We start from the raw sequence: 15,356 nt of genomic DNA, 5'->3' as shown, positions 1-15,356 counted from the left end.
ATAAATAACTCGTTATCTCGAGAAAACGAAATGCTTGTCACACCAGCGGGATTTGCTTTGTGCATTTTCACAAACGCTCCATATTCCATGTTCGATTCAGAGGCTACTTTATCCAGTTTTCAATGAAAGGGGTGTAAAAATGGGTACACCTTTGCCAGAACTACATATAAACAGGGGCGTACTGGGGAGAAAAAGTGGCCTCGAAAACCATCGGTAAATTAACTTGTTATCTCGAGAAAACGATCATTGTTTTCTCAAGATAACAACATAATTATCTCGTTATCTCGAGAAAACCATCAAACAAAAGTTTACAAGTACCACGTCCGCTCTGGGCTTCCGTACAAGTACAGTGAGTCTTCTTTAAAGATATTTGATATTTTAGTCAAGTAGCTCAAAAAAATTATTAATATTTACAATGATTGTATATTAACAACAACAATAATAATAGAATAATAAACAATTCTAATAAAAATACTACTACTAACTAATAATAATAATAATAAATGACTAAATAAAAAAAATAACAAATAAATAATAATAAAAAAATCAATCAATCAATTTGAGAAGAACCCAGCAGTCACTGTTAAAAAGCCTTATGGCTGTGGGAACAAAGGACTATCATATATAAAAGCAGGAATATGCATAAAAAACATACATAAAAGCAGGAAATTATAATTTTAAAAGCTGTCATTAAAATTTATTTTTCATTCATAAATATTTTCATGACTTATAAAAGCTCCTCTTCCTGTAAACATACAGTTTCCGTATGGTGCTTTTGTTTGTTCAGAGTGAAAAAAAAGACAAACCTGATTAACTGAATTCTCCCTGGCAACTGATGACAAGCTGTATGGCTCCTCCAGTGTTGGAAATCTCTTCTCATTTGGCTCATCCCCCAGGTTTGAACAAAAATGTGGCATTCGGCAAGGGTGCCCTATTTCCCCTTACTTATTTTTGCTATGTACCCAATTATTGGCTAATCATATAAAGAACAGTGGTCTAAAGGGAATGTCTGTGCTAGATAGAGAGATCATTATAAGTCAACTGGCTGATGACACTACACTGTTTTTAAATGACTCAGCACAGGTCTCTGTTGCATTAGACATTATTCAGTTTTTTTCTTTAGCATCAGGTCTACATTTGAATGTGAACAAATGTGAACTGATGGCAGTCAAAGGTTGTAATATTGCTTCTATTTCCAATATACCAAAAAGTAAAAGAGCAAGTTACTTACTTGGGTATAGTTATAACTAAGGATCAGAATCTCAGGTATAGCGTCAACTTTAACTCTGTAAAAAATAAAACAAAAAAACAAAAAAAAAAGTTTAATATGTGGCTCCAAAGAGATTTGTCAGTGAAGGGTAGGACTCTACTTTCAAAAGCTGAAGGCATATCCAGATTGACATGTGCTGCAATAGCATTGGGTGTGGATACAAAAATGAGTAAAAGCATTGACCAGTTACTATTGAATTTTATTTGGAAAAACAGAACACATTATGTTAAAAAATCTGTTATGATGAATGACTACAACAAGGGTGGGCTCAACTTTATTGACTTCAGTACGCTAAATAACACTTTTAAAGTTAACTGGATTAAAAACCATTTAAAAGAACCTGCTTCAATATGGAATTTTATCTCCAGTCGTGTTTTCTCAGTTGGGTGGTTTAAAGTTTATTCTGCTTTGTAATTATAATATTGACAGGCTTCCTGTTTCTCTTTCAAACTTTCATAAGCAAGCTCTTTTGTCTTGGTCTCTTCTTTACAAGCACAATTTTTCTCCAAATACTTACTTTATCTGGAATAATAGGGATATATGTTATAAAAAGAAATCTATATTTTTTGATAACTGGTTTAGGAATGGTATTGTTTCAGTAAATCAACTTCTTAATGAACAGGGTAACCTTTTCAGTTACCAAGAATTTCTTCAGCGTGTAAAAATACCTGTTACTCCTAAGCAATTTGCCATTGTTTTTGATTCAATTCCACTGGGAGTGATCATGCTCCTGAAAGGTTGTTCTTATGATACTCCTCAGCTTGATCCTCTTCTGACACATGTTGGTAGAATATGCTTGATGTCCACTACCCGTAATAATAACCGGACTGTGCGCAATCTATTTCTAAAGGACATTATTTCTGTACCTTGAGCAATCTCAGCTTGGAGTGGATATGCCAACGATATATGCTGGACCAGTGCTTGGACACTACCCAACAGATTCTTACTGGTCAATAAAGTAAAAGAAGTGTCCTTTAAAATCATTCACCGTTTTTACCCAGTTAAATCCTTTTTAGCTAAATTCAGTAATGATATTGATACTAATTGTACTCTTTGTAATACACATCCAGAATCACTTATTCATCTTTTTTGGTTTTGTGATTTTTCAAGAGACTTGTGTCATTTTATAATTGACCATATTTGTGAAACTTTTGAGTTACGTTTGCAAGATGTTTTATTTGGTTTTACCAATTTTAGTAAGGAGCTGGATGAGGAATATTTTCTTTGTAATTTAATTATTCTTCTGGCAAAATTCCATATACATAAGTGTAAAGTACTTAAACTGAGGCCTTCTTTTGTTTATTTTCGTAGGGACGTGAACATTTATCTCAAAAACATTTATGCCTCAAAGAACAAAAAAGCAATCAAAACTGTGAATTTATGTACAAAATTTAATATTGTTTTATAGCTGTGTGTCTGCTTTGTTTGTGTCTGCATTATCTAACCCCTGGCGTATAGTTATTGTATCTGTCTTTGTTTCTGTAATTGTCTGTTTTTACAAATAAAAAAAAAAAAAAAAAAAAATAAAAAGAATCTCTTCTCATTACCAGATACAACCTGTTCTCATATTACTTTTATTCAGAATATGGTTTAAAGTACTTCACACACAGAAAATCATTAACGTACAATAAAGCTTTATTAAAGTAGCAATTTGTCTATTCTTGAATTTTAATAAGAAAGATTCTAGTTTTTGAGCTTCACATATTTTGTGCATGAAAACATACATAGGCTACTTTTAAAGATGTTTGAAAGTTGTATTGTTTTCTTTTTTTAAATGCAGTGATAAATGCTTCAACAAGTAAAACTTTTTTAGTTGAGTTCTGCATGACAACTAAAATAAAAAAAATAAAAACAGTGTGGAAAACCTTTAGCTGCCGTGTCATGTGATCATGATTGTGTTACTGTAGAGAACAAAGTAGCCCTAGAGACAGCTGCATTTATATTTCTGTTTATGTTTTACCAATCTATGTATCATACTAACTGTGTGTATTGCAAGCATGCCTTGTAATTAACCTCACAATCCAACTCAGGGTCATAGGGGGGTGGAGCCTATCCCACCTGTCATTGGGTGAGAGGCAGGGCACCAGCATAACCACTAATCTGAAATAGAGGCTGTACAGCTCCTATTTATTTGATCATATATGTATCTTATGTGTGTTATGGTGGTACAGAAAATTCAGATAAAATAAAATGCAGTGATATTTACTTTGACTTCATTTAATTCCAGACAGTACGAACCCAGACATTTCATGTTTTTCTCTAGTGAATTTAATTTGTCGGTTGCATTTCTGTTGGCTGTGAGTTTCTGTCCATGTTGTCTACTGGGAGAGTTTTACCTGTGTTACCTGCCGACGCTGTGTGACATCATCAGCTAAGTTGTTGGCAAACTACAAAAACAACACCCCAACCCATTGATGGCGACCTCTGAAGATTTCTAGCACACCTTCCTCTCCGCTACATTTAATCTTTCCACGTTTGTCAGCTGATTTAAATTTTATTTTGTTATATATCTATCTATACCAACAGCATATATCGGATAATAATAAATACTGTATATATAAACATATATAAAATTTTTCTTTGTGGATTGATAAAGTATCAATGAATTAAATTGAATTTAGTATCCTCTCTGTTATTAGAGGCATGGTTTCTCACTGTAGTGAAGTAAATATCGGCCATTTTATAACACATGACAACATAATGAACGAGTTGTGCTTAATCATCACAGGACAAGGCAGTCAGTTGAAAAACAGTCTTTATTAGGTGATGTGCGTTGCATTGTTATGGTTCTTTCAGCATTTTTTGTTGCAAGCAGAAAATTCACACTGACCCATGTAACCTTATAGAAACTAGAGTTTGAACAAGGATGCCTACGGCTACCATTACCGTTAAGAGCAGTCACAATTACTATTTTTAATTACACATCAATGTTAAGACTGATCTGGGTTCAGGTGACAAAGTCAAAACATTCCCTTCCTGTAAGTGTGGATCAACTCTGATACATCCTCCTTACACACCTTTATCCATCCATCTTCCTTCATGTGGTACACTAGAAAAGACACACAGCAAAAAAGCACAGGTGAATACTGAGAGACTGCATATATATGTAGAGGTTCAAGAAAAGCAGTCCAGTTGTATTTCAGTAATTAAGATTAAAGATAAGTATAACAATTTATTAAAGTTTAAATCCCTTCTTTTTATAATTTAAAGGCTACATAAGTCAGTGACAAATGTTTTTGGCTCAGCTACTCTACGATGAATTCTAACTATAGCCTAATGGTGTTTATTAGATACATATTCTATATACTAAATATATACATATATATGTATATATATATATATATATATATATATATATACATATATCTGTATAACAGGTCACCCATTAGTTGACTGAGCCCCCAGATATACAGCATGTAAAATAGAAGAAAGGGAAAGTTCTCAGATAATACTCACTGTTTACCACTCCACCAGAGTAAGCATCCCTGTGTGTAGCGTGAGCGATGCCCCGACGGCCGAGTTCATACGCCTCCTCTACGGTCATATCTTCCCTGTAACCGCTGTCCACCACTCCGTAGGCGTAGCTGTTTCCACAGCCAGTAGAGAACATACGGCCAGACAGTCGGGTCCCATTATCATCCACATAGTACAGACCAGGACCCTGCAGAGCACACAGTCATTTACATGTCAGTAGAAATCATACTATTTTAGATAAAACCATCAGTTTCTTATAAATCTGCAAACTAAAGCTCTTTCCTGCTTACACAGAACTTGGGATTATATCACTACTTCCAAACAAAGATGTAATGATAAATCCTTATATTTTCATGAGTTTTTTTCAAACTCGAATATGATATCTAAAGTATACACCCATATCTTCTCGTTTGTAGGATTGTATAGCTGACACTTTAATCCAAGAGGTTTCATTTATATTTTTTGGTTTTATAACATTTTAAAGACGTTAGTTATATTACTCTTCAAAAAAAACAGTAACATCCTGGTGGACACTGTAAACATACCTAAAACCTGCTGTAATTCTACTGTCATATACTGTAATTGAATAAAGTTGTTAAAATGAATTACAGTGAGTGAACTGTAATATAAACATAAAGTCTTTTTCACACATAAAAATGGGAGATGTTCAGGAAAATGTGCCTACAGTTTGTACTGGATTTTTCCCACAGTTTGTGTTCTCACAATCACACCACAGTCACACAGTTTACCTGTTTGTCCCATCCACAGATCATGCTTCCAATCGAAAGACCCATGCCTCTGTAACCCAGCATCATGTTAGATAGCAGCTTAGAGGCAGCTGCCACAGAAATCCGTTGGTTATTCCTCAATTTGTACAGCCTGGAGGAAATCAGAATGAAAAAAAGACACCAAAGTGTTTTTAAATGCAGAATAGATGGTGAATTAATTAGACCTGTAGGTGGTCCAGATTAGCCTGAACTTTAAGTCTTAAAAAAAATAAAGCACTACGGATGGTTCTCCTGAGCTTGGAAGGAATTTGTTTATTCTATATATTTTCATGTAATTATTTTATGTAATAAAGTGCTACAAATATGTTTTTTATTTAAGACATATGATACCTGGACTCAACATAAAAGTCACATTGAATAAAAAACTGAATAAATCACTCCAAAGTCACAGGTCTGACCACTAAAGCTGTTTGGTCCGCTCTGGTGGGACAAACAAGCAAAAGTCATTGAGCTTTCTCCAGTTTCTTTTCTGTGATTTTAAATAATTTGATGTATTTCATAAAAGTTGATGGATCTAAGATGAAAACCTAATTAAATAAAGATGTGACTGTACATGTGAGCACAGATACTGAATTAAACCTGACAGAAAATGTGCGGTATGAATATTATAAATAAAACTACTTTAGGACAGACCTGCATTCTTTGGCGAGGAGTCTCTCCCAGTACAGACAGTCTGCAGCGCTGCCCGACATGGTGCCCAGCAGGTACGGGTTGATCTCTATCACCTTGTTGACATCATTAGATGCTGCAGAAAGGAGACACATTTGGAAAACGACATGTCATGATCAAGAGTGAAGCATGTCAATATCATCAGGAAGAGTAGCCACCTGAAACAGAGCTCCACTTACAGTTGATTTCATAGTCCCCTTAATTTCACATTTCAAAGCTTCACACTTCCTTGACAGCTTTAAAATTTGATGAGCATGTGGAGTGCATGTTGAGAGTGAATGCTAATATAATTATCTAATAGGCTATCATACTTTACATACGTCTATTTAATCTAATAGTTTAATCTGTTCTACTCTTTCCCAGATTTTGAATAGAAAACTTTTCTCGGTGTCCCCAGACCCACATGGTTACCTAGGTAACGGCCAGCTGAAGCTCTGGAGTCCACAGCCACGATGACTCCATGTCTGAACTTGAAGGCCAGGGTTGTGGTCCCGTGGTTCAGGTCAATGCACACACCTCCCTCTCGGTTACAGGAGTTAATGAACCCAGAAGGCTTTAATGGAAGCAAAAAGAAACTTGGTCGGATGCGTAATAATACTCTATGTGTGAGGGAAATGTGAGAATGGTCATATAATAGTCTTTCACATAAACTTTTGATCGTTAAAATAAATGTTTTCAGAAGAAGCAGAAACGCTCCACAAACCAAGAGACGCGGAAATAACTTGAAACCTAAAACCACGCAGAGTCCGACGCGTGCTGTGGCAGCTTTACAGTAGATATAGTATATCATTTTCTAGTCAAAATGTGATAAAAATGATACTTACTTCCACACCCAGAGGAACAGCAAATTCTTGAATTTTGGTCCCAAAACTGTAGTGGTTGGGTCGGTCCACGAGATGTGTCTGTCTAAGTATGAAATTCCGTCCATTGAGTTCAGAATAACGTTTAAAACCACTTACATCGACAAGTGCCATTATGGTTTATTGCAGGAAAACTATATTCTAGCAATTCTTAGTATTTTGTTGTTGTAAAGATTTCAAAAGCGACGAAGACTGTTGTTTGCGCCGAGAATAATTTCCTCATACGTGACAAGGAATCCGAAAGTGAAAGGGTTTTATTCAAGACTTTATTGTAGTTTATTTCTCTCCCAAAAAGTCAGCAACAAAACTAACTGATAGAAAATCACTATAAATATATGCCCAAATTAGCTATTTATTAAAATGTATGCGTTAAAATAAACAATTTCATCTTCAATATGAAGCTAAAATAAAGAAATACGTGTCAAAGCCTCCTTAGCCAATAGAGGAGCGCTGTATTTCTTTCATCATCAGTCTCTAAGCAGTAAAGCAGAAATCAGGTTTCAGGAACTCAGAGGATGGCTAACACTATGGAGTTATGTTAATGGAATATTATAGATCATGCAACACAGACCTGTTTGTGTAGTTTCTAATATATAAAAAAGAGAGCCTGTATAGGTGTTGCCTTGAATTAACATATTAATCTAATGACAGTAAATGACAGAATGAAAAAAAGGAAACACAAGTCATAAGAAACACAGGTCCATAAACAGGATTTTAATTATTGTTTATTATCAGCACACATTATAACCCCTGCTGTACAGTGTCTGAACTACTCCACATCAAACTGAAGCACAGCCAGAGAAACCAGAATGTTGAAAAAATGTATGTGATGTTTCTTTAGTATTTCAGAAATCTGTGATATTAATCAAAATAAAAAGATCTCTTCTAACTGTTAAGTGTTGTGTTTTTTTATGCGTGATTGTGCTACTCAGACTGTATCCATCTGCTGCACAGTCTCCTGTACAACCTCCAGCTTTAAGGGGACAACTTTCTCTGTGAGAACCGGTGTTGTGCCTGCAGGATACTTGTATCTAATTTTCCTAAAAGACAAATAGATACATAGATAAGTTAACAATAGATCTCATATCAATTTTAAGCTAACAGAAACAAATTATTTCAAATAGCTTCTAAATCTTGATATACTGTAAAATTGTTGCATGCACAAAACTCGAGGCCCAAAATAACAACTTTATTCAAACTTGTGATGAGTCCACTGTTATTAGATTGTATGCCACCATTTTTTTTTAAGCAAAACAAATGACATGACAGGAGCCTCATGAGAAGTTACTTGATATTATTAAGTCTTGACTGGTGTTCAGACGATTAAATGAACAGAACTTAATGTTATGTTAATTTGATGCCATCAATGAAAAGAAAACCTAAAAAAAAATCTACTTTAATAAACATTAATCTTGGTCCTTTCTTTTGCTTTTGTGATACTGAAAGACCTTATTTTAAAGTAACTCTTTCCTGATGCAGAAGATGCCTTTTTGAGTTAGCCATAGTTAGTTTAGCCATCTATTATAAGAGTTTATTCACTAATCTATATGCTTGATCAGTTTTACCTAAAAGTTGCCCATTTACACCACTTTTTGTCCTCAGCTAACACTGCTGCTAACATGTTGCACAGATTACCAAACAGTGACTGTCAAACAATATGACACAAAACTTTAGTTGTGTAGGTATGAAATCATTCAAGAATTAAATAAATAAATAAAACCCACAAAAATAACATCTAAATAAAATCTAAAGCATACTTCTGATGACAAGAAAAGGTCAAGAGACATAACAGTTCACTGGGAAGTAAATCTGATTTGCAAACATGGGTTAACATAAAAAATTACCACAAATCTCTTCATTAAGAATCTGTCCAGCGAGTATACTGGTCAGACTCGTAGCTACGAACATACCTGTTGTCCTTGTACTGTGACACCTGGTAGGGTCTGATGTAGTCCACTCCTTGTCTGGTGATGACACAGATGTCAATGTTGTTGCCTGAGCCGAGGTCGCTCATGATGCCTGCATGGATGGAAGCTCGCACCAGCTCCTTGGCCTTCTCCAGCTGGGACAGAGAAATCAGATATCAGACATACTAACAGAACATGAACAATAACATAAAAGCATTAATCAGTAAAATCCAAACTCTCTTTCTATGTTTCTAATTGTTTACGGGAACTGTGAAAGTAAAATCTTTTTCAGAAAGAGTTTAAATGTGTGATGAAGATTAATCAAGTCTCATACCTCTAAGTCGGCTCTGAATCCATCCTCTAAAATCCCAAGAGCAGCCAGATCACCAGATCCTGCATGAACACAAAGAGGAACCATCTGAAACACAGCCTGGACGGTAAATTAAATGCATACATGTAGCACATTAAAATATATGTTATTCAAAGAAGCATGTTTCAATATGCTCAACAGAGGAGCCAATGAAAAGAGAAGACGCATTAATACTGTTGTTAAATGGAGTTATGTCACGTACCCATTGCAAGGTAAGGCACCTTATTAACACTCCCGTATGGCCCCACTGTGTACAGGTGGTTCCCAGTACAGTCTACTCCTCCCAGTATGAGACTGGCACCAATTTGTCCATGATACCTGAGAACAAAAGACCAAGCATCCGTCTGATTAACTCCACGGGTATGTGACTAAAAAGATAACCATTAATTTACTATTGCAACTAATGTTTGACTCATCAACACTCCTCTTGACATGTGTGCACAACACCAACCTGTACAGCATGTCTTGAAGTATGTTGACAGCCATGACGACACGAGGGTTTCTCCCGCTGTTCAGAGAAAAGATGGTGAGGTTGGACGACAGAATATCCGTGGTTTTCTCTGTGTCTGCTGCTGTTCCTGCTCCACAACAACTGAGGAAACAGAGATACAAATGATTGATTGAGAGAGAACAGGTGATAGAAACAAAAAGGAAAGAAAACTTTCAGAGTCAGAGAAGAAAAAGTTGAGTGAAAAGGAAGAGGAAAAATAGAGCAACAATGTCTTTCTAGAGTCATTATTTAGCTTTAACAGTGACCAAAATCTACATGGATCATATCATTTCTTCCACAGAGTTCGCCCATAATGCATTGCACTCTTTGCAAATTCTATAATTAACCAACATCTCACTCTTATCCTTTCATGTGTAGCTGTTCTTGTGTTGCACACCTCAGCATTTAATATGGTGTAACTTTGGGGTATTTTGGGCTTTATTTGAAATCACTTCATTTTAAGTAGATGGGGCAAATAAGAGCAAAACGTTCTGTTAAGAAAACAAAAAACAAATTAAAACACTACTGAGAAATAGCTGGAATCACATTTATTGGGAGAGTGTGTAAAAGCATTTTTTCCCATTTGGTTTCCATGTAACACATAATAAACTTACTATATATTTGGAGAAATGTAATGGATCTTGGCGCACATCTTGTCGGCCACCACTTCACTGGAGGTGGCTCTTGTATCGGCTCCCAGCACCACCCCATCCTACAGCAACACAGACAAGTCAGGGTATTCCCAGCATCTTTTTTTTACATTTCTGTGCATGGAAAGCATTACAACAACAGCTCCATGATGGGAAAGCTTCATCCTCAAAGAGCAACCCATTGGGTTCCCCTGTGCAGACACTAAAATCACACTCGTTTACTGGAGCTACAGGTACCCAGAATGATGTGCTGTTTTCATGTGAAAATATGCACAACTATATGAATGGGTGGTATGTTGAGTTGGCTAAAGTCCTTCCAAAGGATAAAGGACAAACAATACAAATATCTCAGCATTTTTTTTAGCCCTTTAACTATACTGTGGGCATTCTACACTACTGTAAACAGTAAAAGCATCAGTGATGTGGTGGTACGTTCAGGATGGAAAAAAATGCTAACTTTGTTTTGTAGTGAAAGAATATCCGTTGTTTAGTCCCTTCATTTGTTCATCTGTGTAGTTTAAATCACAGTTGTACTCACCTTAAACACGATCCCGGCTATCGTTGTGCCTGTTTTCAGAGGTTTTGGTGCCTGCCCTGCGTCAAAAAGACCCTGTAGCGCAGCATTTCTGGAGAGGAGGGGGGACACAGAAGAGGGGTAGTAGGTGGGAATGGGGTTATTGATAACAATTAAAGACCACGTATCATTATTACAACGATAAGGTTGTTTTTAAAACCTATTGTTGAAACAATTAAACTGGTAAACGAGCAGGAAAAAGTTACTTTCGCTTTTGATTCAACTGAAATGTCAGCTCATCCGAGAGTTTCATTCATTTCTGCCTTTAATGATATAATCGTTTGATTTGTAGGACATTTAAAAAAAGCTCATACCTTGCTGCGTTGTCAAAATTAAACCCAGCTGCCGGAGTTTCGTTGACATTTGATAGCGCCATACTGTATGTAGTGGCTGCGTCTCTGCGCGTCGCGGTGCGCCTGAGGTCGCTGTTCTGAGCGTCTGAACTCCTTCCTCCCTTTCGATTTTAGAGAGAAAATGGAGAAACACTACACGGACTCACAAACCAAAGCAGTCAGCACAGGGGTGAGTAAATGCGAATAGGTCTTTTAATATTACAAGGTATTACAACGTACCACTTCGGTAAAAGCTTCCAATGCGTAAAATGTTCGTCAAGTGAAGCGTGAACAGGTGATGTTATTATTGAAGTGAGGCTGCTTCCTCTAGTCTGCAATTATCAGTAAAAGCTTAACAAGTAAGTCACTAAGAGTTTATTCCTTATATTTCTACAAAGAAAACTTCCAGATACACTTTCCTTTTCATTCAAAAGCCCGCATAAAAAAAAAACCTCTTAAAACTCTAAATCCCACAATTCATTGCGTTGAGCCAGTATGAATGAACAGGAAACCATGTGTGAGAAGTGTGTGATGCTGTGTGAACCATTATCAAAACAGAACATAAATCCTTCTCTCTTCCTCTCTCATCCTCAGACCACCATCCTGGCGGCCATCTTTGATGGAGGAGTCGTCATTGGGTCAGATTCCAGAGCTTCAATTGGAGGGTGAGGATGTTGGAGTGAAGCTGTGTTCACTGTTACACACTCATGCAGCAGGGACTGCCTCATAACATGCATACTAAAGATATGATTCACTAGTAGGATAATGCACGATTAAGAATCTAAAAAGATAAATAAAAAAGTTACGTATACTTTTGTCTTTTTATCCAAATCCAGTAAAAACCAACTTCCTTTTTACCTCAAATTTTCATCGTGTTGTACTTTTAGTTCTGTAGCGAAATCTATTGAACTTAAAGCCTGGTTTATGGTCGGTGACGCAAGACGCAACGCAAGACGCAATGCAAGCCCTTGCGCGGTTGCAAGCCCCCCCTTGCGTGCTTGCGTGTGTCACCTCAATTTTCTAAACTTCACGCAAGACGCAAGACGTGAGCAGAGCTATAGAGTAGCCACTCTGGACGCGAGCACAAGCCACTATCTACATCACATCCGGCGGCGTGTTCATCTTCCGGTTTCATCCCCTAATAAAAGACCGCTGTTTTCAAACGCCAAGGTAGAAAGCGAAGAAGAAGAAGCATGAATCCAATAGACATAATATATATAATATATTATGTCTATGATGAATCCACTCGAAGAGAGACTTGCCGAAGAGGTCCTGGCGGTGAATTTCCTTTCATCGTAGTAGGCTTGTCATTGAAAAAACCCGCTGCTCCACCTACTGTCCTGGCGGTGAATCGCCAAGCAGCACACGCAAGCGCCGGCAAAGCTAAATGAAGCATAAACGTCTCGAGCCATTAACACAAGCGCAAGGCGCAAGACGCAAGACGCAAGCGCAGTTAAAAGAGGTATAACTCAGCCTTAAGTTTTTTTTTTTTTAATAATCCTCCAGTGTTTAATTTTATTTATGCTGTAATGGTATCATGGTCAGCCACAACATTTAAACCACTCAGAGCTAACGCTGATCATCTGTAAATCATGGATATTACTCAAACACAAAACATTGTTGCAAACCAAGTGGGATTCTTATATTGTAACCTCCACAAGGGCCATTTTTCTGCTCTGATTACGTCAACATTTTTCTTAATTTAGCAGAAGCATTTATACAAATCAGCTTTCAAGTTGATTCATTGCAAAATTATTGTGTTGTTGTAGTAAATTATGTAGTTGTCAGATAAATTAGATAAAGTACAATATTAGATAAAGTACAATATTTTCCTTATAAATGTTGAGTAGAGTACAGTATTCACACTTTCTGTACTTTATTAAAAACATTTAGTTGTCTTTGACTTTTTAGCATCTTCTACTCTTGTTATTCAGGAGAAATCTTTCAACAACCACTGACATGCGTATATGGGCTGCAGGGGCAAACTGAAGTTTAGAACTCATATCCCAGAAAATGTCTCCAAAACTAAATCAGTCTATTATCACATAGTTATTTATAGCAACATATTTTAATACTTTATCTTCTACCACAATGACATCTATAGAAGTAAATTCTAGTTAGGATAGCCCTTCAAAATAGACATTAAATATCCTCTTCCCACTAATAATTTAACGAGTTCTTTCTGCATCTTGGCTTTGCTCAGAGAATATGTATCCTCTAAGACGATCAACAAGGTGATTCAGGTTCACGATCGGATCTTCTGCTGCATGGCTGGGGTTCTCGCAGATGCTCAGGCCGTCATCAAGGCTGCAAAGTTCCACTTGTCCTTCCACAGGTATCCACACTGGACATGTGTAAATGCATGCAGACATCACAACATTTCTCATCACACTTCAGCTTGGTGTAATAATTTATGAATCCTGCTTTTCTTAGTTATGCTTCAGCCAAATTTCCAGATACATGTTATATTGATATATGGCTTTTACAGAATAAATTAAGAAAGTTTGTCTCTTTCTGCCCTTTTTGATCTCCTGCAGCGTGCAGATGGAGAGCCCTCCTCTGGTGATCGCTGCGGCGTCAGTGCTGAAGGAGCTGTGTTATAAAAACAAAGATGAGCTGCAGGCCGGCTTCATCACAGCAGGCTGGGACGAGAAGAAAGGACCACAGGTAGGTAGCAGGTGGCAGTAAGTTCCCCGAGCTGTATATACTTTACCTGCACTGCTGATGTTCTCCATCCTTCTCCAGGTGTATGTCGTATCTCTGGGTGGGATGTTAATCAGTCAGCCTGTTACTATCGGCGGCTCAGGAAGCACCTACATCTACGGCTACGTTGATGCTAAATACAAATCCAACATGACCAAAGAGGAATGCCTCCAGTTTGCCACCAATGGTACTGTTAGATTAGACTTATGTATCTAAATGCAAATTCATTTGTAGGCTACATTGTCAGAATATTTTTGTCAAGACTTGAAAATAGTTTATTGTAAAACTGCAATTCTACAAAGATTAATTAAGAACCTGTGTGTACTGAAAATGAGAATCCATATTCAGTGAATATTTACTGGGTTTGTATTGGCTAAAGATTTAATGTGTTTCATATAAATACCTCAACTTGTTTCCCTGAGCTTATAAAAATGACTGTCTTTTGGCTGAAAGCTGCCTCAGATGTCAGGAAGATAACTCAGGTGACATCATATGAACCTGAGATATGTGGTGAACCTTTCAAAAGGCTTCACTTTTTAAAGGAAAGACCAAAAAGTAAATCTATTAAAACTAAATCTATAAATGTTTATTGATGATGCAGTAGTTGCAATTAGGAACTCCACACATGTTACAAACTCTTTTCTGCCTCTTCAACTTGACCTATAATGTCTCTCCTTTTTTCTTCCTGTTTGTCTCCCTGCCTGCCCTTCCTCCCACTGTCTCAGCTCTGGCTCTGGCTATGGGCAGGGACAACGTCAGCGGGGGTGTGGCTCACCTGGTGGTGATCACGGCAAAAGGGGTGGAGCACGTGGTTGTACCTGGTGACAAGCTGCCAAAGTTCCATGATGAATGATCGGCCTCATCTCTTGACTTCAATAGGAATAATTATGGAATAATTAGTCAGAATTCCACATTTTTTATTTTTATTGTCATTAGCCTACTTATCACTTGTTGATGCAACACATTTCACACTCAAATGAATTCAGATGCATGAAAATCAATTGGTCTAGATTTTTTGCTCATGAAAAACACGTGTGTGTGAGCTGCTGTTAAAACTTTTGAACCTGTGGACATTATCCTTATTTTTCATAAAAATAATGCTCTACCCCTTTGTGTTCAAATTACAAATTTAGATTTTTTTTTATTTCATATACTGTGGGAAGTTTAAACGAATAAAACATTTTTTTTCAAAGCCTTGTTGTTTCTCCTCTTGTTTTTTTTTTCTTTTTGTACAGTTTAAAATATCATGTGATATGAGAATGAATTTTG

The 15,356-nt window shown here is 36.7% G+C and overlaps 3 protein-coding genes across 3 annotated transcripts; 1 reads left to right on the top strand and 2 right to left on the bottom strand.

Annotated features, from left to right (window-relative positions):
- Positions 1–4,066: 4,066 nt before the first annotated feature.
- Positions 4,067–7,451, bottom strand: psmb8a (proteasome 20S subunit beta 8A). Its single transcript, XM_075450410.1, has 6 exons — positions 7,026–7,451; positions 6,613–6,754; positions 6,166–6,277; positions 5,494–5,623; positions 4,727–4,931; positions 4,067–4,319 (listed from the first exon to the last, which is right to left on the bottom strand). Exons 1-6 carry the CDS (start codon positions 7,173–7,175, stop codon positions 4,231–4,233), a joined length of 828 nt encoding a protein of 275 aa, XP_075306525.1. The 5' UTR covers positions 7,176–7,451; the 3' UTR covers positions 4,067–4,230.
- Positions 7,452–7,770: 319 nt separating this feature from the next.
- LOC142368284 (proteasome subunit beta type-7-like) lies at positions 7,771–11,510 on the bottom strand. Its single transcript, XM_075450409.1, has 8 exons — positions 11,367–11,510; positions 11,017–11,104; positions 10,443–10,540; positions 9,790–9,930; positions 9,541–9,656; positions 9,303–9,361; positions 8,972–9,123; positions 7,771–8,101 (listed from the first exon to the last, which is right to left on the bottom strand). The coding sequence occupies exons 1-8, from the start codon at positions 11,426–11,428 to the stop codon at positions 7,990–7,992; spliced, it is 828 nt and encodes a 275-aa protein (XP_075306524.1). The 5' UTR covers positions 11,429–11,510; the 3' UTR covers positions 7,771–7,989.
- Positions 11,439–15,043, top strand: psmb12 (proteasome 20S subunit beta 12). Its single transcript, XM_075450411.1, has 6 exons — positions 11,439–11,574; positions 11,979–12,049; positions 13,588–13,719; positions 13,922–14,051; positions 14,130–14,274; positions 14,813–15,043. Exons 1-6 carry the CDS (start codon positions 11,527–11,529, stop codon positions 14,938–14,940), a joined length of 654 nt encoding a protein of 217 aa, XP_075306526.1. The 5' UTR covers positions 11,439–11,526; the 3' UTR covers positions 14,941–15,043.
- Positions 15,044–15,356: the final 313 nt, after the last annotated feature.

The sequence above is a fragment of the Odontesthes bonariensis genome, chromosome 18 (genome assembly GCF_027942865.1).
Source record: "Odontesthes bonariensis isolate fOdoBon6 chromosome 18, fOdoBon6.hap1, whole genome shotgun sequence".
NCBI lineage: Eukaryota > Metazoa > Chordata > Actinopteri > Atheriniformes > Atherinopsidae > Odontesthes > Odontesthes bonariensis.
Note: the sequence above shows the minus strand (reverse complement) of the source record. Positions and strands in the feature narration are given on the sequence as shown.